Consider the following 24,926-nt stretch of genomic DNA (forward strand, 5'->3'; position numbering starts at 1 on the left):
ATAAAACAGATGAGGAGAAACCTATGTATATCTTTTTAAAAGTGATGGTCGTTTACATTACCAAGTTGATTGACTACACACATCTAAGCATTGCAGGATGTTAAATCTAATTCTTAATACTCTATTCTGAAAAAGCTTGCTTTGGTAAAGAAAGGTAAGTGCAATTTACCTTTTCTTTACTGAATAAGAAACAAAAGCATACTACATCAATCCTTAAGTTCTTTAATGTTTAACCTTCTGGGGGTCTGTTCTGAAACACTGACCTTTTCTATTGTTCCAACTTAATGCAGATAGATTTTTTTTTTTTCCCAAACAGATGCATATGACTAATCCAACCGTGATCTCAGTGTAAAAATCCTTAGTTCTAGAGGCGTTTTTGCCTAGTGAAACAGTAACTCCTATAAGCTTATAAATACTAGGACTTTGTATTATGTGTAACTCAAACTGAGGCTATCTGGGCTTTCCGACCCGATGACTAAGTTACCTCTGAACGCTCTCCGTGTTGTTGAGAGTCACCATATGCACGTATATACCATATATAACACAGTCAAAAGTGGAACTCTAGGAGATGGAGGCGATGCTGGCTTCACAGGAATTCCTCCGTTGCTGTGCAGTAGGTGCAAGGCTCGGTAAGGCATGTAGCTGAGTCCCAGGGTAACCTGGTGATGGCAACTTCATCAGCCCGTGCCAGCTCCCTTCTTCCCACAGCCAGGGGTTTGGATTACCCAGCAGCATCCCACCAGAATAACTCTGCTGCTGGTCACCTGATGTAGCCATGGCACAGGAGCTGCATTTGATCTGCTTGTGAGCCACATGCAGCTCACGAACCACAGGTTGGTTACCCTGACTTAAGCATTAGCTCACTTAACAAAAATCTGTACTTTGTAGTTCTAATTCAGTTGCTGTTGTTTACGTGGGCTGCACTGCATGTTTTTCAGTAGTGTATTGATCTCTAGTGTTGAATTGCATGACTGTTCTAGCGTGTGATCTGTATGTCTCTTGTTTTAATTTTTTCTTTTCTTTTCTTCTTTTTATTCAGACAGGGGATTTGGCTTCTGTGCAATTAACAGGAACTCCAAATAGATGGGAGGTCTTGTCTGCAGCTCCTGCCACTATAAAGGATGAAGCTGGTAATATAGTACAGATTCCAGGTGCTGCCACAGTAACTTCAAGTGGGCAGTATGTCCTTCCTATTCAGAGTTTGCAAAATCAACAAATCTTTTCTGTTGCACCAGGATCAGATTCGTCGAATGGTACAGTGTCTAACGTACAATACCAAGTAATACCCCAGATCCAGACAGCGGATGGTCAGCAAGTTCAACTTGGCTTTGCAGCCTCTTCTGATAATAGCAGTATAAATCAAGAAACCGGTCAAATTCAGATCATTCCTGGCTCTAATCAAACCATCATTGCCTCTGGAACACCTTCAACTAATATTCAGAATATCTTATCACAGTCTGGTCAAGTCCAGGTTCAGGGAGTTGCAATTGGTGGTTCGTCTTTTCCTGGCCAAGCACAAGTGGTTGCTAACGTCCCTCTTGGACTGCCAGGAAATATTACTTTTGTACCCATCAATAGTGTTGATCTAGATTCTCTGGGACTTGGCAGTGGTTCTCAAACCATGACAGCAGGCATTAATGCAGATGGGCACTTGATAAATACTGGACAGGCCATGGATAGTTCAGATACTTCTGAAAGGACTGGTGAGCAAGTTTCTCCTGAAATTACAGAAACTGCCACTGATAATGACTTGTTTGTGCCAACATCATCTTCATCACAATTGCCCGTTACCATAGACAGTTCAAGTATATTGGAACAAAATGCAAACAACTTGACCACAACCAGTGGTCAGGTTCACAGTTCTGATCTTCAGGGAAATTACATTCAGACATCAGTCTCTGATGATACACAGGCTCAGAATATTCAGGTCTCCACAGCACAGCCAATTGTACAACACATACAGCTTCAAGAGTCTCAGCAGCCAACCAGTCAAGCCCAGATTGTACAAGGTATTGCGCAACAGACAATCCACGGTGTGCAAGCAAGTCAAAGTATATCTCAACAGGCTCTTCAGAACCTTCAACTGCAGCTGAACCCCGGAACTTTTTTAATTCAGGCACAAACAGTGACCCCTTCTGGGCAGATAACCTGGCAGACATTTCAAGTGCAAGGAGTTCAGAATTTGCAGAACTTGCAAATTCAGAATGCACCTGGTCAACAAATAACTCTAACCCCTGTGCAGACTCTCACTCTTGGTCAAGTTGCAGCAGGTGGGGCGTTGACGTCAACTCCAGTTAGTCTAAGCACTGCTCAATTGCCAAATCTACAGACAGTTACAGTAAACTCTATAGATTCTGCTGGTATTCAGCTGCATCAAGGAGAAAATGCTGGCAGTCCTGCAGGTATTTACTTTATTCTTTTTGCATAAATTTGTTTTTTATTATTATTGTATGTACTTGGTTTGAATGATGATAATCATAACGCTATTGTTTTTGCTGCAGAAGCCTTCAAAATACAGTGGGTTAAAGTAATGATAGATTTCATTTGAAAGTACTGTTGCATAAGAAACAACTGTAATGGTAGAACATGGTCCTACCCCACTTGTGTTATTATAAACTCCTGTAACTCTCAACTGGTCATATCAGTTAATTGCACTTCTAATACAATGTTTGTCAGTACTTACAAGTCTTACAGAAACCTGACAAGCAACTATGCTCGCAATAAAGCAGTGTCATTAGCATTACCTGTAACGAATAGGTGAATTTTTTGTGGAAAATCCAAATATATGTTTACCATTGTTTTTCTTGAAAATCTGTGGATCCTCTGAGATGCTGTTATTGACCCAATGTTTTTTTAAATTAATTTCCTGCTGATGTAATGTCAGTGTTACTAGGATGTACAACACCCATATAAGCAGAAGTGAAACGAGCATCTGAATATCAAAATGGAGGCTGTGCTTAACAACACGTATGAGATGAGTTTCCAGTAGTACATATTTGCATTATGTTTCAGAATGTACAATTTTTAATGATGAGCATCACAGCATGTTTTATCTCTATAAGCAGAAAAGAAATGTGATTTTCTTAAAATAGGAATTTCTTAATGTGAGGAAAATACACACGCCCGTTTATTTTTGGTAGATTTGATACACTGCATTCCCAATTTTAGGGTTTAGCTACTTGAAAGAAAGAATAGGAGAGGTTCAACAATAAGAGAGCCTCAAGATGTTTTGTTGTGCCAGAAGCCATTTAATCTAATCATTTTGGCGTTGTGCTCAGGCTAGTTACGAGGGGCAGAGTGGGTAGTAGAGATAATTTGGGAGGGAAATGCTGCACAAAGTAGCTTGGGAATTGCTATTTTACTGTAATCACATGAACCAAGGCTCTGCTTCATTAAGATACTGAAGCATACATGTGTAATGCAAGGCATAAATGTTTTGTATTGTATGCCTATTTAAACACGTGAGCAGGACGCAATATTAAGTAAAAGTGCCTAGAGGAGCTGCTTAGTTAAGGCCTACAGATTATAATACTTGCATAGTTGCTGCTGTTGATATCTTGTATGTCATAAGCTTACTTTTCCTTTGTGATCCCAAAATTTGAATTTAAAATAGTAAGTGGGATGATTTTCTAGTTCTTTGTGTTTTGGAAATGCCTTTTATATTATGGATTTACTAAGGAGAAGTTACCCAGACCTAGATAAACCTGCTTTTCATTGGCTTGTAGGCAACAGCAGCAAATAAATGGGTGTGCTGCCAACAGCATTTGCTCTGATGGGTAATCTTCTTTCTTAGATTTTCTATTTCCAGTGAAAACAGAATGTCTTGGTTTGTCTCTGTCACACCTTATTACCTATGAGGGCAGTGGGTTGAGACAGCAATAACAAAAAGCATGTGATGTGTCTGATGGTGTCTTTCCAACCATTGGAAAAAGAGCCTTACGGCTAACTTGAAGTACAAGAAAGATGAGAATGTCTTTATTTCTGAGGTTTATATGGGCAGGATCATGTAGATGGTGGTTATTGCTTATGGGTTAACGTAGCATACATTTGAGAGCAAATATTAAATAAATAAATAAATAAATAAAATAAAGCAGAGAAGAACCAAAATAAAAGGCATGTGAAAAAGAAGTTGAACCAGCTGTGTGTATGTTAGCTTGTCCATTGACACTCTTTGAGAGTGTTCTGATGCCAGTTCATAATCAAATGCAAGGGAATTCCATCAAGCATTCCTGAAGTGTTCTGCTGTAAGGAATTTCACATGTGAATGGAAGTGAATAAATGGGATATAAGAAATGTGATTAAACAGGCAGATTCAGCCAGGGAAGAGTAGAAACTATTGCCTGAAGTGACTAGCTATAAACACCTGGTTATATTAAAGATAGGGCAGAGATTTATGGTGACATTTTTCCTACTTGTCTAGGAGTGATATATGGACTGGAAGGCATTAAAACTGCCATCCCCTAAATTTGGGGAGAATTTAATTGGTCCCTCCTTTATATCACAGGAAACTGACTTTTCCAAAGTAATGATCAATCTAGCGTTCAAAAGGAATTATCTTGACTGACCTTCACTCCCTTTTCCATATGAATCTCTCATTTTGTCTATATCGAGGTTGTCTAAGATAATCTTGTTCAGTGATTTTCTTTTTTTTTTTTTTTTTTTTATAACACCCCGCAGTATGGTACGGCACCCTTTCTTCACTTTGAAGAATAAATGCACAAGTAGAAATAGAAAGCTGAGCTCACATGCTGAAGCTGGCATAAATGCTGGGTGGTTCCAGCACTGGTTGTTGGCTCTTTCAAAGTTCACTTTTCCTAAGTTAAATGAGTGGATTCTGTCCAACAAGTCCAGTGGATTCAGCGTGTCACGAGGTAGAGCAGGGAAAGGTGTTGGTTTGTCATATCTGAAACCTTCTTTAGCAATGCTTTTCAGAACAAAGAGGTGGTATCAAATGCTATCAGTGTGTTACCAGTGGCAGAGAGAGAACACCTTTTCACAGGTGTTCTAGCTTCAGTCCTTTGGTCTTGAGAGGAAGCTAAGCCTGAGAAAACTCTTTAGTAGCCTACTCCTTTTATTGGCACTTGGTAATAAAATACTGCATTGTCTGTAACAAGAAGAGGCATTAGGCACACCGTTCACATTGCTTTTTAGCAAGGTACCTGTTCAAGGAAGGTATTTGTTTCTTCATTGGTTTCTTCTTCAAATATTTTATATGAAGTAACTTTCCTTTCAGAGTACAGTAATAAATAGTAATAGTGTCTAAGTTAAGTTATTAATATACTGAATCATGGGTTTGGACTGGTTGTTACCTGAAAAAAGATAACTTTACTGGGTCTGATCTAGGTTACTTCACCTTTTGTAAAGCTGGATTGAATGTTTTTTAATAATCCTTTTGACTGTTCCAGCGGCATCTGAAGAAACTAGTGAGTGACCTGAGAAGAAGTAGCACTGGCTTAAGAAGGGGCTTTGTTGCTTATCAACCCAGGCACGCTCAGCTGGAAGATTAATTTATTTAAAAATAAAACCCCACAGTTTTCCATTTGGTCTATAGTTGAAATGAAGTCGGAGGGGTCCCTTTCAAGAGTTGACTTCAAGGTCTTCGTTTCAGCATCTTTCTTCCCAGCTCCTCCATTGCAGGAGTATGTACAGCTATTTAGGGACTCATCTGCCTGCTGCCACTGAAGCTTACAATCATGCCTGTTGATCAACTTACTCCAGTTGATAGAGAGTGGGAGTGGTTGGCTATTTGTGGTGGGGACTTCATTCCATTCCTGCCAGAACCTGAAGTCTCTATCGTGCTGAAGTAATTGACCTATTCTAAATTTGGCCAGAAAAAAAGGGCAATTTTCTAGGTAAATACTTGCCTAAGTAACAATTTCTTGCTCATCTGCTGGTGTCTTGTGAGGCTGATGTCTGACATCCATTAGGTAAAACAGTTTAACTCCCCCACCCCGATAATTAAAAATGGAATATTTACAGTTGTATTTGCTGGAGTGGTTGTTTCAGTGTTCTAATGCTTCTGGTGAAGTACTGCAGAATGCTACTTAAAGCATAGCTTTCTTCTGGCATCTAGAACTTTATAAAAGGTTTTGGCTAGTTTTCACTGTTACACAGCTTAGTTTTTTCTTTTCAAGTTCCAGTTCAAAATTTTACTAATTTTAATTTTGGTTTTGCAGTTTGTCTTTCTAAGACATCCTTTCTTCCAAGCTTTTGCAAGAAGGGCATGGTATTCGTATGAAATTAAATCTGATAATTAAAAAAACAAGTCTTAGGAAATCCATCAAGTAAGCTGAAGCTATGATGTTAAATAATTATTTTCATCTGACATCTGTTTTGGGCTATCCCACTTAAATTTGAGGCGTTTAGTTTATATGTTGTAAAATCAATGTAGTTTAAAACGGTACTTCCACTGTTCTATTTTTGATATGAAAAACTCAAATTGGAAACTGACAGATTTAAGTTAGTGCAGGAATTAGAGCTATTTATGTAGCAATCTTATGTAAACAGTTTGCTTTCAGCATGCAAGAATTACATTCCCTATTTTCTCATCATTTTCAAAGGAAATTAATAAATTGTGGAAGAATTAGATGATCATAGTTGTGTTTCACAATCTTGCTTATAACAGCATATAGCAAATTAACTCACTTCAAGTGTAAGAAAGTTTGTATAACTTTAATTAGTCTTTTTTAATGCAGTATCTGCTGCTGTGGTATAAAAAATTGCATTTTTTTTCTTTGAATTCTAGAAAAGATTGAATCTTAATATGCATCCTCAATGTCTGTGGTTGATGCACTTCTCTGCTCTCTGTATTCTAAAACAGCTCACAGCCTAATTCACTTCCGTGCAGCCCACGGTGGCAAGGTGCATGTATGTTGCCCTTAAGTGAATATTTTGTCATGTAGGTTGAGTGTCTGGTGATGCAAATTTAAGGAGGTCAATCTGAGTTACTTTAGGCTCAGCCATCCTGAGGATGTTCATAAAATAATAGTTACCCGGTTTCAGGTACCCGTTCCTCACTTGTTTTTCAAAGATCCTTCTCACATGAAGCAAGAGGAGAACTCCCTCACACCTGTAGGGATGGATGCATAGGAAGTATCCGTGAAATCAGAGGCAAGGGATTTTATTTTCAGTACTGCTTTAACTTAAAAAGAAGGCTGGCAACCCATTTTCTGTTTTTGTGCAATCTCATGACTGTAAGTCCCTTGCTTCAGGTTCTGTATGGCTTTGTTGCCTTCTGACCTTCTTCACAGGATTGCATACTTTGGTTCTGATCTCTCAAGCTAACTCGTTAGTGCATCTGGCTCATAAAAAGCATCTGAAGTTTCTAGGAAGGACACTGCCAGTCTTTTTGTAATGCCAGGAGTGCTCACCAAGAGCACTCATTACTGAATGAAAATTATCTTAATCTGTTGATTAAGATCTTTTGATCTGTTACTGGGTATTTATTTTAGTAGTTTTTTTACATTTTCCTGATTTATTGTCAGTGGAAAGCATTTCATTCTCATCTAGTGACAGAACTATTATTTCACTTTAAAGCCAAATATGTAACAGAAATTGTACAGTTTTGCCTTTCTGAATTGCTGATGACAGTTTTGTCACTTGATTCTAGTAGCATTCTAGTACACTTAGTTAGGAATATTTGACCCAGAATTCAGTGTCCTCCTGCTTTCCTTACCTATTTGTGCAGTTCCTGGTTTCGGTACTGAGTATGGTGAACTCTTCTTCCCCCTTTGTAGCAATTCCCTCTTAAATTTTCAACAGAAAATAAGGAAAAAAAATAGGGGCATGCTATAGCAGATACTACCCTTCAGAACAAACCCAAAATCTTGAGACACTGTAGACAGTGTATCTTTGAAGAACTGAAGTTGCTGTAGGGTAAGTAAGCGTTCTTTGATGCATAATTTGTGCTATGATAGCACTGGTATAAGTTGGTGTAGAATAATGCATGGGATCACTTGGAAATACATACGCTATGTTGAATTTCTTGCAAGAGATCTGTAGCTCTGTTTTTAATCATTTTGCTGGTACTGCTTCAATATTCAGTACTGTGAGGTCCTGCTCTTAGACTTGTATACAACTTGTACACAAGTTGTTTTCCTTAGAAGCTTAAAGTGTGATTTTGCTCTGTTGAAACTAGATGACAGTCTTTCTTCTGAGCTGAGCTTCACTAGTATTTCAAGATGACATTTCACAATGTGTTTTCTATTCTCCTTTTAAGTTATGACATAGCTTAAATTCAAACAACTTTTGAGGGGCAAATCAAAATAGAAATCATTCACCTCGTTGAATTTCCTGTCTGAATGACTTGGACAGCTGTCCAATTTGATAGGGTTTAATTTAGATAGGAATTAGGCTAGAAGAAGGTTAGTTTGGATGGGAATGAACAAAGGCAGTATCTAAGAAATCTTTATTGAAGCTTCCTCACATCCACAGATGAAAGCAAGATAAATCAAGACGTTGAGGGCATGAATGGTGGTTGCTCTGTAGAGAGAACAGTGAAAGGCAAATGAACAAGATGGAAAGAAAATGGGAATTCACATGTGTTTTCTTTTCTTGAGAGGAGGGGTGGGAAAGGAAGTATCTATGTGGAAAAATAAATGAATAGGCATGACTGATTACAAGACATTGAAACTATAGACAGACAATTTGTGATGCTGTGAGGAAATTGGTGTGAAGGTATGTGCAACGCTGATACAAATCTGTTTTCAGTTGAACAACCATATTCCTGCTTCTCAGATCAGGAACTTGTAAATCTTAGTTGAGTTAAATGGCAGGGTGGTTTTCAGCATCTAGGAAAAGAAGCTAAACTGGATGCCCACGGTTTGGAGTCAGTTACAAGTAATTCCAAGAGGACCTTGCTGTGACAGTCTGCAGATAGATCCCAAAATTACGGTGGTGGTGGTGAAGTATACAAATGAAGAGGTTTTGCACTGCATCTTCACCCCTTCTTGTTTTATATCTGTTTTTATGACTATTGGGTAAACCAATAACTTTTCTCAGAGATGAACAAAATGGTATTTTCTTAAAGTCCCACTTGAAACAGGCCAAGATAGAATATGAAGTTTTTCTTTACTGTTTTGATTCAGTTTAAGTACTGCATTCATCTGATACCTGATGAGGTGAGTAAGTGACCTGGCTGTATCAGTGGGCAGTGGTAATTCTTTCCACACTAAATTGTAGCTGAAATACATTCAAGAACAGTTCAGCTGCATTTTTACCTGCATAGTTTCATCCTATCAGTTAAACTTCTCTGAAGCACTGAAAATGAATCTTCTAGTTATTACTTTTATTCACCAAATACACTTAAACTTGGTCTATGTTGAAGCCAGCTCTGGTATTTCTCTGATTAGGGAATGGTCGCTTTGGAACAATTATGCACCAGGATACCAGTTTGCATCCTTTTGAGAAAAGGAAATGCTAAACCAAATCTAGCTCATTAAGATAGCAAGAATTCATTTGAAATAGTAGCTTTGAATTTCTCTTTCATACTTAGGACTGGGTCTTGAATGTAGTGAAGAAGTAAGGACATACAGAAACTTGAAAGCACGGAAATAAAATAGTACTAAAGCAAATGTGACCTTCATTTTGCCTGTGTTTAATTGGTAGAGAATGAAAGTTGCCTCAAATTTATCAGTGCTTGTCATGGCATTCGGGATTATGTTAAAAAGAAAAAAAAAAAAAAGGTTTTAGTCCCAATTTTTTGCAGAGCATGTGTGAAACGTAGTACTGAATTAGAATGGAACGCATCCAGAGGAACACCAAGGGAGAAACATGGTGTCATTGCTATCTATATGAATTTGCGTAATCTGCAGTTGCATTGCATTTGAGAAGACTCTTAACTTTTGCTCTTCCCCATGCTTTCTCCCTTCTACCTCTTCATTTCATTCCAATGTCTAAATTACACCCCCTTCTCCCACAAAATAGTGATGGGATTTACCCTTACCTCTTGCAATAATGTGGAATCTGCTCAGAGAGCAGCAGCCTCATTGCTGCTAAGGATTGTATTAAGGCTGTCTGATTCACTGTGGGATTTGATGAGATCCACTCTCACCTAGACTACACGTTTAAATGGGAATTGGGAATAGAGTGATACTGATGGAAACAAAGTGGGTTATGAAGGGATTGTGAAGTCTGTGTACCTCCTCAGTTCTTGTCCAGCTCTGTCTACAGTTGTCCACTGTCCAGACAGGTACCTCACTCAGCAGCAGAGCAGTTCCATGTTGCATATGTAATGGAGAACTGACAGGCTTCGGGATGTTCAAAGTTTATTCCGAGCTTGACCATACCACCTGTGCACTAGGTTTGGAGCATCTAGTGTTTTGATCATCTTTTTATCTAGAATATTGGTGCGCATGTTCAGATGCCCCCAAAGTTGTTAGAAGTGAGGCCCATAGCTAGAAGGAGAATGCACAGACAGTTGTCTTCTTTGTCACTGGTTATTGCAGATGTGATTTGCCCATATAATGTGGGTATGGGGAAATGGAAATTGTGTTACATGGAATGTCTGTCTTCAGTAGTGGTGTTAGCACAATTCCATCCCTGATGTGATCCTTTCTACTTCACTGGGCCATGTTGGTATCTCTTTATAAGTACGTGTATGCGGTGCTAGCTGAATTAAATTACTGACTTTTATATCTAATGTTAATAAGATGATGATGAAATTACCTTCTTAAAACAATGCTTTATTTGATTAGCATTACTTCAACTCTTACTTTAGATGAAAACCTTGTGGAACATTTGATCAGTCAAAGAATTTTAACCGTGGTACCTACCATAGCCAGCCCTAAAGAACTGCTTGGAGATCTTATTTATTTTGATTTTTTTTTTTTTTTTTGTGGCACATCTACACAAGGCTGAATTGTCCTGTGCTGGCAACCTTATCGCTTTGCTGTGTTTGAATTCCTATTGAGTGCCCAGTTGCATAAGAGTCAATGAGGCTTTTGCCTTTTCCTAAAGATGCTGTAAGTGAATATATTGATATGCTTAATAGTATATCTTCTTTCTTCTTCTGGTAGTTGGAGCCCTGAAAAAATGTGATGTTTCTGAGGTACGTATAGGCAGGTCTTTATTTTTTTCTGTTCATTTAATAGCAAAATTTATACCTTTCATGTGAAAGGCGCTTAGGTCGCTGTCTGAAATTTTGAGCTTCTTACTGTAGCAGTAGAGCTCAATTAGTGTGCAGGTGACTTTGGACAGTGCAAAAGCTTACTGCAGTACTTCTGCTGATGTTACTATATGCATAGAATCAGCAAAAGTAAGCGTGCTAGTTTTTGGATTCCCACAGCTCAGATTGGCTTTTTTTTTTCCTTCAGTCTAGTTTCTAGCATTGCCTTTTGCATCTAAAACAGTTAGTAATCTAGACTTCCTTGGTTCTGACCTGTAATTGTATCCCAAAAGGAGTGATTTCCTCAAGTTAAATAATTCTCAAGTTATGTCAGCAATGTAATTTACAGGACAATCCCACGAGTGGTTATAGATGTAGCCAAAAGGAAGGCAGGCTATGGTGTTGGGAAAGAGTGGACTGACACCTTATTAGCACCAAGAGATTTTTAGTGTGGCTGCATCCTTTGTCTCTAAACGCATGCTGGGCATCATTTGGAAGGTAGACCAGGTAATTATTACTCTTTACATGTTTTACCATTAATTTATTTCCTGATCTTTACTGGGAGAAGTTGCCAATTATGATCTGGCCCAGTAGAGTTTTTCATATGTTTTGCTATGCAATTTGTTTAGCTTCCTCTTCATTATAGAGGTAGTAGCTGATGCACTGACTCCTTAAAAGAATTTAGAATTGCCACAGTGCTCACTTAAGGTTTTGGGGTTTGGGTGGAGGTTGTGCTGAGGATGAAAACCTACATGTTCAGAGAGTCAATTACGCAGAGAAATCTGTCGCTAAACGCATCCAGGAGGGACACAGTTTTTACTTTGAAGTTTCAAGGAAAGAAAAAACAAACAAACAAAAAAACCCAACAACAACACTTTTGATGGCTTGTTTATTAGTTTGTGCTAGTGGCTAATCATTTTCTCTGAAGAAAAAAATCCAAACTAGAGTGCTGAATCTAAGAGGGAGCTGGGGTTCAGCTTTCTAAAATGCTGTACAGAAACTGTCTTTTTTATAAATATTGATTTTCAGACTTCCAATTCATGGGGAATTCAGAGTAGTGTCTGGAGGGAAAAAATATTCCCGTTAAAATGTAAAGTTGTTGAAATAGTTGTCTCACAGTGTACTGTGATACTATTGTTGGTTCTTGGATTAGACTGAATGAATGTTGTGTAGCTTTGTGTGGCTGCCCAGAAAGAGCGCTCAAAGCAACAGCTGATAGATGCTCATTACCTGCTGGTGGTATTGTGTGTAATATGCAGCACTTATTCTCTGAGTTTGGTCTAACTGCTTATTTTCACATGACTGTTTTAAAAGTTGTGTGATGTTTATGTTCAGTTTATGAGGACAGTGATGGTAGAAAATAGAGCTTTTACTTGAGGGTAGTCCTCTACCTTTTAGTTGGAGGTAGTACCTCCAACAGATGCTTAGCACTGAATGTTCACACTGGACACTAAGTTTTGCCTAATAGGTTTGGGGTTTGGACTTTGCTTTTCAACGTGTGCTTTAGGTGAGATGAAAGAGTGGTAGAGGATTCCATCTTCTTCCTAAAACGTGTACTATTTAAGGGGCATGTAGACGCTTCTTTGGAAAGGGAGGTAGAGTACACGTACTTGTGAATGCGTATCCTGTGAGTTGAGACTTGAGACGTTTATTCTGCTTTCATGAAAGTGCAAAGACCTGTTTTGACTACCAGCTCAAAATAACCTTAAAGTAGTTTGGGTTTTGTTTACTTCTTTCTAATACTGAACATTCTTCCCTGAATTTTTTCTTCTCTCTGAATAGTTTAAGGGAAAAAAAAAAAAGACAAATTTGAGATGAGAAGGGGAAGAGGGAACAAAGGAGTGAGGTTTTTTTATTGTATTTCTTAGTCTGTCTTAGGTTGAAACCTTTAATTTATTATATTATTTCATTCGTTATTGTGCATACTGAAAAAATCCTGAAGATCATCTAGAAAGGATGTTTCTACTATGTGTCACATTAATTGAGAAACCCTCTGGGAATATAAATGGATACTCAGGATCATTTGAAACATGTGTTTACATTTTCTTTTTTTTCAACCTCTTGTTCCTCATTTTTTCCTATCTTTCAAGCAGCCAAAATCTTCCAGGTGACAGCATTCACTACCAAGAATGGTTCAAACTTGAAGTTTAATACTTTGTTACAGCATGTCTTCAACTTTGAATTGTGTAGTAAGATAAACTTTTTAAATACCATACAGGTTATAAGGGCACAGAAGCAATGTCAGTATGCACTAAAGTATGTTGACTTTTGACTGACATAGTGCTCTCAACAGTAAAAAAAGATTTGATCATAATGGTTTCCTTCTCTGTATTTAATGGGCTATTTATGGATCTGTCTTTGTTCTTTTCCTCAGATATTAGGATTAAAGAAGAGGAGCCTGATCCAGAAGAGTGGCAGCTCAGTGGTGATTCTACACTGAATACCAATGATCTAACACATTTGAGAGTACAGGTGGTAGATGAGGAAGGGGACCAACCACATCAAGAAGGAAAAAGACTGCGACGAGTAGCTTGTACATGTCCCAACTGCAAAGAAGGTGGTGGAAGGTATGTAACTTTCAGTGTCATATAATGCATGTAATAATGAAAGCAAATAATGAGTGAGGAAAAAAGGAGCCTTAGTTAATAACAGTTGGCTATAAAAAGAGAAAACTATGGGCTTATGCAAAAGAGCTTATGTGCTAAAGGACAGCCACCTTTATTTCTGGGTTTGCAGATGGAAGGGGAAATTATTCCATCCTCTGTGAGTTACTCCATTAAGATTAATTGGAAAAATCTGGAGTTAGATGCCACCTAGTACAAGTGAAGGGAGTACATTGCTCTAAATAATATGAAAATTAAATATTTTGGAATATGCGCATCTGTGATTGGCTTCCTATCACATGTCAAGGACTTGATTAAATGCTGTATTCCTGCATTTCCTCACTGATTGAGCTTTTTTTTCCAGTTTGATTGCTTTGGAGTGTTCTAAAAATACAGTTATCCTGGTTTTCTTTTTTGCTAGGTTCCTAAGAAAAACAAGGTTTGTATAATAACCCTAAATTTAAATTTTTTAATTGACTGATTGTTTTAGTCAAATTTAGTGTAAATATGGCAAATGCAAAGATACTAAGTTTCTATTCGTATAAGACTTCAGGGCTGCATACAAAGATTTTATTCTATTCTAAAACACTTCTGTAATTGTGATATTTTGAAATGATAGAAGAGAGAAAATGGGGATAATAGACTGAATATTTTCACTTGCAAAAGGCAGCCTAACTTTGTGTTGATATAACTACACAAAGACTTTATTTTATTACACAGAAATTTGCCCATTTTGATAATACTTTGTTCTCTGAAGTGGAAGTCTTATGTATGTGGGAACTATAGTGTAAATTACTGAGTTCTGTTTCAAGAACCTGTCGGTGTTCCACGGCTTTAAGAGTTGTAAACATGTACTGGCTAAATACATATATTGTCCAGCCTTTTGAGCTTTTTTTGCTCTAAGTTCCAGATACCTTCTTTGTAAGCACAAGGAGATAATATTTTGGTCTGCTTAGGCAAATAAAAGCTTTTTTTTTTTTTTTTTTTTTTCTAAGACAAAAAAACACTTCATGTGTTTTCATCACAAATGAAGCTATTGATAATATCTGTTACAATCATATAGCATCTTTTTAAGTCAGCTTTTTCTTAAATTCCTACATGTAGTCCACTGAAAACCTGGCTCGGTGAGCCTTGGCTGTGCCATGATTTGCCCAAAGGACAGCCTGGATTGAGATTTGCTTCAGTCTAGGAGAAAACTCTTACAATGTTACAGGCAATGACTGTACTCTTATAAAGTTCCTCTTCTTCGTGCTCTATTCCAGCCTGCAGTGGCTTTAACTTAAAGACATCTTTACTTTAAACTTTACTCTTACTCCTCAGTGAAGTTGCTATAACACCAAATCGTAAGGTTGAAGCCCAAGAAAGAGAGTCTTACTGAGTGACGGTTTTGAGAAAGTGTGGAGAACGGTGTACATAGTCTGACTGAAACTCTGTTTGGAACTGGGGAAGGAGTTGAGGTCAGAGCTAGGGTAGAGGTGAGATGGGTGTGAATCTGAACTCCACAGTTAACGGAAGGACTGGGATACATCAAACATGAAAAGCAAGGAGAAAAGTAGGACAGGAAGTCAGGATGTGAGAATTAGGACTGGAATAGAAACAGGATAGCGAAGGAGACAATGGTAGGAATGGTAGTGAAACTGAAAAAGAGTGAAAGTGCCTACAGTTGCTAGAGCAACGTTTCCACCAGAATGTAAAATTCCTTCAGAGTCTAGCAAAAAGCAATAAACCCACCATAGGAATGTTTTCCTTCTCACTCTGATACACATGGATAACGTTCTGTAGCTGTTCCATTGGCTCTAGTGCTGTAATGCAGAGTTTTATTTTGTCTTTCAACTCTGCTGATGACTTTAACTTTCAGTCAATAGGACATTTGCTTCCATAAATTTCTTCATATAGCAATCAGAATTTTTTAAATGTTAAGGTTACAAAACTGAAAAATTGAAAGTTGGAAAGTGCTAAAGTTAAGATATCCTTTGTGACATTAATTGCACATATGCATTATGATTTTGTTTCTAAAAAATAGAAACCAAATTCTAATTTGGTCATTCTAATTTATTAGAATTTACAATCACTTACGTTCATAAATTAAATTTATAAATTTATTAATAAATTTAATTTATTCCAAATATATACATTATTCTAAATTTATATAATTGTTCTAAATTTTTATTTATTCTAAATTTTTATTTATTCTAAATTCTTTTTATTGTGCATTTAAAAAAACATCATACAACCCCAGTACTATTCAGTGGATGGGATGGGTGATGCTCAGGGTTTGAGTCAGGACAGTATAATGGTTGACACCTGCTTTGCTTACTGCAGAAATTGGAAGGCATACAGGGACTTAAATAGGAGATTGGAGTAAAGGGTCTCTGAAGTTTTGGAGGTATTAGTACTATCTGCCCCACTTTTTTCACTGCAGTAGTACTGAGTTCATTGCTGTAAAGAGTCAATTGAGCTGAACTATGAACGTCTACAGTATTTAAAAAATCATAATAAAAAAATCAAGCTTTTGCTACATTGAGCTTGATTCCCTTGATTGATGGTTGTTTGACAATTTCAATCATTTTCTGCCTCAAGTTTGGATGTATGAAATGATTGTATTAGTTCAAGCTTAATACATAAGTATGTTGCACGATGATAAACTCTTTTTTTCTGAAAAGCTTAGACGCTGATGTGAATGTTCTTGATGAGGACAAAACACATAGGAAATTAATAATTCTGTTAAGATAGTATTTAACTAATATGTAACTAGTAAGATTAGGAAAACACAATAAATCAATATGAGAAAGCTGAATGGTAGTTTACTCAATGAATGCTACCCCTCCTGTGTGCTAAATGAGGTAGGAAAATATAGTATATATGGCCTCACCTATGCGGACTTCATCATAATTTCATCTTTTATGTAGTCTTAATTTTGGCATTTCTTTTGTATCCTCTTTTTTGAGGGGGCAAAGGAGAGCTGAGGGTTGGTTTTCTTGTTGTTTGTTTGTTTTTTGATTCTCAATGCAGAATTAGGACACATTGCAGTCTTCAAAGAATTTATATTTTTAACAGTTCTGTGAAGTAGGGAGAGAGTACTAGATGTGTAAATTAAAGCCTTATAGCCTCAAGCTTACATGGTAAATGGTGAATAAAAGAGAAGAGAGATATGTGCCTCAGAGGATGACTCTGATCCCAACTGGATAGTATTAAGGTTACTGTTAGGGTGTCAGAAGTTAGGGGAAAGTTTCACTGTCCTCTCGATTATATCTGCAATTATATTGGGATGTAACTACTACCCTCTGGATCTACAGAGGAACAGTGTTGCTGAGTACCACTTCAGATACTTAACACTAAAATATACATTCTTAAAATAACTAAAAAGCTTTTGTTTTACCCCTGAAATAATTAATGTTTTTCCTGGAAGTACTGCCGGACTGAAAGTCTGGTTTCTTTGTAGATGAAGGTATCTCATGTTGAAACCATTGTACTCTGTATGGCTACTGAGAAGTGTGGCTTCCTGTCTTTATAAAGCTCAAATGTGCTATGAAAATACTTAATGTATTAATTGATTTGAAGACTCCAGTTGAGGTGTGAGTCATATCCTTTTACTCAGTGGCAATGGTTATTGGCCAGTGCAGCAAGAAAGGCCTCCTAGCATGACGTGTTAGGGCGCAGTGCCAGTCTGTCACAGCTGCAAAGCGTCCAGACAGAATTTGGCTCATATCCAGTTACTTTAGAGCACGCATGAAGCAAACGTGCAGATGCCTGTATGAAGCTGTGTACAGTAAATACACTCAGTTACTCATTCACAGTAGTCCTGCAGATCTCATTCTGCGAATTCCTAACTTTCTCTTCTCTTTGGACTGCGGAGTCCACTGAGGAATTCCCTCGGCAATCAGGTGATGTGCTCAGGATTATGTACACTACCTCTGAAGCACAATATGCTGACCGTGAATTGAACCATGACTTCCTTCAGTCTAGACTAAAGGTGCAGTTAAGCAACTCCAAATGATTGACTGAGGAATCTTAGTTACTTTAACAAAATTGGATGTGATTTCATGTGATTTGTGTCACACTTGTGTACTGTGTCATGCAAAGTTCCAGAGTATTTGGACTGGTTATTGCGGGGAGGGGGGGGAGATCGTAGCATATTTGGAGACCATATGAGGATGAAATACCAAATAATAAAAAAAAAATATGTATACAAAAATGTATACAGATTTTGAAATGCGGAAATATATTTTGTTATAAGCATAGATTGAGAACTTCGTAGGGTTACATGGAGTAGGACAGGCAATTAAGGATACAGGATAGCAGAATCCTAATGGGGAATCCCGTTGGTTACCAAGACTGTATAATGCGGAAGAGACGTGGGTGTTCCTTTGTCTGTATTACCAATAAAGCTGTCAGCACAATTGTTGGATGCCTTGAGCTACCAAACAAGAAGACCTGAAGGACTTTTTCCCCTCTAGATGGTGAAGGGCCGAGAGGGGAAGACGTATGAGGAGTGGCTGAGGGCACTGGGCCTGTTCAGCCTGGAGAAGAGGAGGCTGAGGGGAGACCTCATGGAGGCCTACAGCTTCCTCACGAGGGGGAGTGGAGGGGCAGGTGCCGATCTGTTCTCTTTAATGCCCAATGACAGGACCCGAGGGAATGGTGTCAGGCTGCAACAGGGGAGGTTCAGGCTGGCTGTCAGGAAGAGGTTCTTCACCGAGAGGGTGGTTGTGCACTGGAACAGGAGCCCCAGGGACGTGGTCACAGCACCAAGCCTCTTGGAGTTAAAGAAGTGTTTGGGCTGTGCTCTTAGTCATATGGTCTGGATTGTTGGGCAGAGCTGTGTGGTGCTGGGGGTTGGACTCAATGATCCTTATGGGTCCCTTCCAACTCGGGATATTCTATGATTCTGAGTGCCTAGAACTGAAACATTAGGTGAAGGTGAACTGAGCCTGAGAACTGGGGAACTGGTTGCAGTGAGACAAAAGGGGAAACGAAGAAAATTTATTCCTTGGAGTCTTGAGAATTGGGTGTTCAGGGCTGATGGATGAATGCTACTGAACCTGTTAGTGGTAGACTGAATTGTGTTACAGAGATTTCTTTGGCCTAGCTTTTTGTGGATGCTGAGTAATTAGAAAAGAAAGGGGGCGCTCTGAAGACATTTTCCTAAATACCTTTGTGATTGGCTGAATGTTCAAAACTTGTGAATATTGAGATTTTTTTTGTAAGTGGCACAGTACAAAGATAAAAATTAGATTTTATTTTTGTCTTTTAATATTGGCTTGAGGGGAGGCCATGTACAAGTGTGAACATGACAGTTCAGATGCAGCAAAGGGCATTTCAGTTGGGGGGGATGTTTAAAAAATAAGTCGGTATTCATCTGGGCCAAAGAAACAATCTACTTTTGGGACACTGGAAAAAAAAAAGTCAAAAATATTTTTGCCAGTACTGATAATTATGAAAGAGTTCAAGGTGTCAGGTCAGATGTTAGGGTACTCTTTGCAAGGAATTTATAGACGAGCTGGAAAAGACAGATGAACTTTCCATGAGGCTATGGATTTGAGGGGTAGCAGTAACAACAAAAAAATTCGACGAGCAGAATCTCTTCTGTCACCTTTAGATTACATCGAATGTGAAAAAGCGATGTTCTGAATGCAGGGATGAGAATCTAGGTTTAATAGTTGTTTGGAAAATCATTCACTGGACTGTTGAGAGGAAGTGGAGAACCCTAATTTAAGGAAAAAAAAATTGTCCTGATGAGGCAACTAAAAATTCTCTACCTAGTCATCAAGGACGGAGTGCTGAAGACTGTGATTTCAGAATCTACTGAAGCTTCTCTAAGTTAACGTTGCTGTTGTATAAGGTGTCCTGATGCTTGGCTGCATTTTTCAGTCTCCTACTTTGTACTGTTCATATAACTGCACTGACATAACAGCATCAGCTGTGCACTGCCCAGACCGATCTTTCTTTGAGTACTCACAAGTTCTTATCTCTGTGGTGGTTTTTGTTTGTTTACTTTTTAAATTAAAAAAAAAAAAAAAAAAAAGCTATGCTTTTTGTGTTAGGTGCTTACACTGAATGTAATCAATTACTATTTCAGTGAGGTAGCATCTTGAAAATAGGCATCAAGCTCAAGTGTCTAGATTATACTTCCTAGGAATTATGTGTTCATATTTGATGAATTTTATTTCTGAAATACCAAGGAATTAATTGAAATGTCAGCAAGATCAGCTATTTCACTGTCATTCATTTTAGTGGAAATCTGCAGGTTAGTATGCTTATCCTCCAACCTGAAACTGTTTCTCAAGTTTCCCCAAGATGCCAAAAGTCCCATCTGTTATCTTCCCAGTTGCCAAAATCTCTAGTTTCTCTATTGGCAGTTGTAACGATTTGTGTTTCTTTGCCAAAACTGTCTTTGGCTATTATGCCAAAACTGAAATTGGGAGAAATTTAAGATACGGGCACATCAATATCAAAATAATACTGCTGTAATTATTGTATTTCTAATTTTATATACATGTGTGTTTGCTAAAGATTATACTTCTGTCATTTAAATTTCACATGCTTTTGAATTTATAATTTGCTGCAGAATTGAGATACCATTATAGTTTTTATTTCCAGCTTTTTGCAGAGTGTACCAGGCTCTGAATATATTTGAAACAAAAATGGGCAACCGCTCAGATTTTTTTTTTTCATAGACCTGTTGGTATATTTTAACCCCAGTTCTATGTATGACCACTGTTTAGGAGGAATGCTTTACAATGAATAACTTCACTTTTATTTAACAGAGGCTCAAACTTGGGAAAAAAGAAGCAACACATTTGTCACATACCGGGATGTGGCAAAGTATATGGGAAGACTTCGCATTTGAGAGCTCATCTCCGCTGGCACTCTGGAGAGCGTCCATTTGTTTGTACTTGGATGTTCTGTGGCAAAAGGTTCACTCGCAGCGATGAGCTTCAGCGACACCGAAGAACACACACAGGTTTTCAATTTTTGATTCCGGTGCCTTTTACTAAAGGAGTGACATGGGGAGGGCTTGGATAAATAACTTTGGAAAACATTTTTGTATTAGGTTGATTTTACTGTTTTGTGGCTTTTCTAAAATCAGCTAATATTTAAAGGTATGTGTATGTTTTAGTTCCTTTAGTAGATCTGAGGAGGACAAAACGCAACCTTTCTGAGTCAAAACTGACATTAAAATTAATATTTAAATTAGCTTAATCAGAAAACTTTGATTCAAGTTCAGTGATGAGTTTGATTTGTTTGAACCAGATTAGAACTGTTTTTAAACATCTTAACTTTAATAATTTTCTCCCTTTTTATAAAAGCAAAAAAGAAAAAAGAAAAGTGGAGGGCTAGATGTCCAAGGGATTAGATGTCATTCACAAAATCAAGGAAGAGCATTTGATGGTGCATCATTCTACATCTTCTAGTTTTGTGGTTAGACTACTTGTTAGAGATACTGGCACCCGAAGTTCACACTTCTCCTTTTGTCTAATACAAGGAATAGAAATTAGTTTAGCTCTCCATCTTTTTAAGAAGAGGTTTGTTTCAAGTCTATTGTCTGTATTACTATTTTCCTACAAACGGAACCCATGATAATATTCTAGAATGTTCAAACTACAGCATGCTTACCTTTAAAATTAGATGGTTTGAAAAACCCAATGACAGTAGATAATTTGTGCTTCTGCATATGCATTGCTTAGAAAACTGCAAAACTGCAGTGTCTATGAAAATTATTTCATCTTCTGTATGCAATGGTGTGCTTTTGTTCGACATGTTGGATGGTTGAATCTAATCGGGGATGTTATGGTCTGGCTGGCTGGACAGCCAGATCTTTTTTTCGTTTGTTTAAAAATTAAAAAAAAGGCTGGTTAAATGATCCAGCTCAGAGGGAATGGTTAATGGTTCCTAGCCATAAATGAAATGTCCTTCACTTGGGATGAAATAAACCATTGCATCAATGCAGGTGAAGTGCTGACTGGTTGGAGAAGTATCTCTGTTGAAAAGGATCTAGAGAAGTCTTGATAAACGATGTGATCCAGCAGCCAAGATGGACAGGGCTGTGTCAACAGAAGCACAGATGCTAGATTTAGGAGAGTGTTTATGACCTTTTCGGTACTGGTTAGACTGCATCTAGAATATTTCAGCCCCCAGCATAAGAAAGACATTAATCAACAGGATCGAGTTCAGCAGAGGGCAACCAAGATGACTGGGAAGCAGGGAGCTGTAGGAACTGAGCTTGTTCAGCTAGGCAAAGAGTAATGGCAGGGAGTGGGCAATTCAAGTGCAGCTTTGTAGAACCTGCAAGGGCAACATTAAGAAGAAAAAGCCAGACATTTCATGGTGGTGTGTTGGTGTGAGGACAAGAGGCAGCAGACACAAGTTTAAACGAGATGTTCATACCAGATGCAAAGAAAAATATTTCCCTTGTGAGGACTGCTAGGCATTGGAGCAGGATGCCCAGAGAGCTTGTGTGGTCTTCATCCTTACAGGCTTTCAAGACCAGGCTGGATAAATTTCTGAGCAACCTGGACGGACCTCATTGCTGACCCTGTTCTGAGAGATCAGTCTAGAGACCTCCAGAGTTCCCTTCCAACCTGAATTGCCCTATGGTCCTGCCTGTCAGTCTCAAGTGGGATTCTGCAGTTCATGTTATCTTTCCTGTCCATTGTTCTGCAGGGTTTGTTCTCCTCTTAGAAGTTACTTATTGGTAATAACTGCAGCTGAGGATATCAGACTGTGATATTCTTTATCTTGCCTGAAAGATTTCCCTAAGCTCAGTGAGAGACAGAAAAATAATTTGGTTCTTTTAAATGATTTGTATGAATATCTAGGAATTTAATTGACAATTTAAGTTTATCATCTTGGATAGCAGTTTTCTTAAGATGCTGTTAGAATTCTGACTCTTAGAAGCACTAAGTTATCTCAGTTTTTGGTGTGTATGTGAATTTTTTCTAATGTTCTTGAAAACATTTTTTTCTTATCTTATATGACAGGTGAGAAGAAATTCGTCTGTCCAGAATGTTCAAAACGCTTTATGAGAAGTGACCACCTTGCCAAACACATTAAAACACATCAGAATAAAAAAGGCATTCACTCCAGCAGTACAGTGCTGGCATCAGTAGAAGCAACGCCTGATGATACTTTGATTACTGCAGGAGGAACAACACTTATCCTTGCAAATATTCAACAAGGTTCTGTTTCAGGAATAGGAACTGTTAATACATCTGGCACCAGCAATCAAGATATTCTTACCAACACTGAAATACCTTTACAGCTTGTCACAGTTTCGGGAAACGAGACAATGGAGTAAATATTACACAAGATACCTATTAATTGTGGTTATTTTTATACAGTAGTGAGAAGAATATTGTTCCTAAGTTCTTAGATATCTTTTTATTGATGTGCAAAAATTTTTGGATTGACAGTAACTTGGTTATACATGACACTGAAATGCCTTACTTTGTATGATATTCCATAGTATATTAAAATGGTAAAATTGCATGGGTTTTGTAGGTACTTTTGGAATCTAGAAGAGATGAAATTTTACCAAGTTATATTAAAAAAAAAAGAATTTAACGATGGAAATGGTAGTCTAACCAAATGCATCAATCCTGTGTGGTTTAGTGTAAAAAAAAATGAGAACATGTTGGTATTTATCTATTGTAAGATAAAGAAGTTGATGGGTGAAAAGAAATCATGTTATGATAAAAGAAATTTTGTAATTTTCTTGATGACTGGAATTTTTATTATGCATAACTGACAAATCAAGTTTCCAAGCAAATGTTACATAGTGTAGGCTTTACTTAGCTCATCAACTTGTCATTTTGAAGCTAATTATTTTAATTAGGTTAACTATGTACAATATTTTAAGCATTACTCTTGTAAGATTTTGAAAACTACATTTTAACATGGAACTCTAGGGATAGTCACCTTTTAAATCCTATTGAAAAGCCATGTTTAAGATTTAATTTGCCAAAATGATGTCTTGTTAATATTCTTTCAATAACCAAGGTGGGCAATATAACCAATGTTTAAAAAACTTAAAATGTTAAAAAAAATGAATAAAAAAATAAATATGTATAGGTTGAGGCATTTGGGTGGTAAGGCAAATGTTATAGTGAAGTATATCCCTTCTCTTGAACATTGGAGGACCAAAAATAAGGTGTATTGCGTCGCAGCAGTGATTTTTATCAAATCTTTTTTCCAAAAACATCTGTCTGCCAGGGCCTTAAAAGCCATCATGTAAATTACCAGTAAAATATAACATATGCAAATACAACAGAAAAATCACTTCCATATTGACAGTACTCCCAAACATATGGATATAGTCATAGTGAACTAGGGGTTTTATGAGGTTTTTATTTGTTTGTTGTTTAGTTTTTGGTTAGTCAATCTGCATTTAAATATCAGCCATCTTTCCTTTTTTGCTTCTTCCCTTAAAAATTGTATGTATCCAGTACATTTAACTGATAAACATATATGTTTTTTATTATGCTGAATTTTCTTTTTATTTTTTAATTACTGTTTATATTTTCAATTATAGAAAAATGTACAAAATGAAGTTATATAGCCAGTCTGTAAGTGCTATACCATTTTCCAAAAATGTACAACAATAATTACTGCAGTTCACCTATTTACAAACATTTGGAAATCTGTTCATTTGTTATTCTTAAAACCACCTCAAATTTAAAGGCTACCTTATTGTACGTTTAAAGTGTATTATAACAGTGTGGTAGTTAATAAAACACTATTTTTTTTTTCTTTTGACTTGAGTTTACTGTAATTCTTGTTAACTAATAAGGCGTAATTTCATAATATATATTAATTGCCTGAGATGTTTTCTTATTTTTCTTTAGATGGTGGGAAACAGAAATAGTGTTTCCTTTCCTTGTGGGCACAGAGACGGTGAGATAGCACCTTTTTCTCCCTCCGTTCCAAAATCTCTGTATGCCCAGGCATGCATGTACTATACTGTGGAGGTGCTGTAGTAATGTTTTTAACCTTATGCTGAGTAAAGCGTGAAGAAAACATAGGCCCTATCCTATTGAATATGAGAATAAAATTGCATTTAAATCCCCCTACACTTAAGTGCCATAATACACACAGACTTGATAGTGAACTATGTCTAAAAATTATAATAGCCTTTTGCTTAAAGCATAGGAAGAAATGATAAGGACAAGGGGGGAAAAATGAGTTTAGAAGATTGAGGTGAAAATTTTAGATGGTGTAAG

The 24,926-nt window shown here is 37.4% G+C and overlaps 1 protein-coding gene across 3 annotated transcripts in view; it reads left to right on the forward strand.

Annotated features, from left to right (window-relative positions):
• SP3 (Sp3 transcription factor) overlaps positions 1–24,462 on the forward strand; it is a 35,543-nt gene extending 11,081 nt beyond the window's left edge. Inside the window, exons 4-8 of one of the 3 annotated variants that reach the window (XM_032190070.1) lie at positions 1,040–1,151; positions 1,236–2,402; positions 13,479–13,671; positions 20,475–20,671; positions 22,689–24,462. In XM_032190070.1, the coding sequence (XP_032045961.1) occupies positions 1,040–1,151; positions 1,236–2,402; positions 13,479–13,671; positions 20,475–20,671; positions 22,689–23,005 (1,986 nt within the window). In that variant the 3' untranslated portion in view covers positions 23,006–24,462. Of the gene's footprint in view, positions 1–1,039; positions 2,403–13,478; positions 13,672–20,474; positions 20,672–22,688 lie in introns of all 3 variants that reach the window. The other 2 variants (XM_032190072.1, XM_032190069.1) reach the window with 2 other exon arrangements.
• Positions 24,463–24,926: the final 464 nt, after the last annotated feature.

The sequence above is a fragment of the Aythya fuligula genome, chromosome 6, assembly GCF_009819795.1.
Source record: "Aythya fuligula isolate bAytFul2 chromosome 6, bAytFul2.pri, whole genome shotgun sequence".
NCBI lineage: Eukaryota > Metazoa > Chordata > Aves > Anseriformes > Anatidae > Aythya > Aythya fuligula.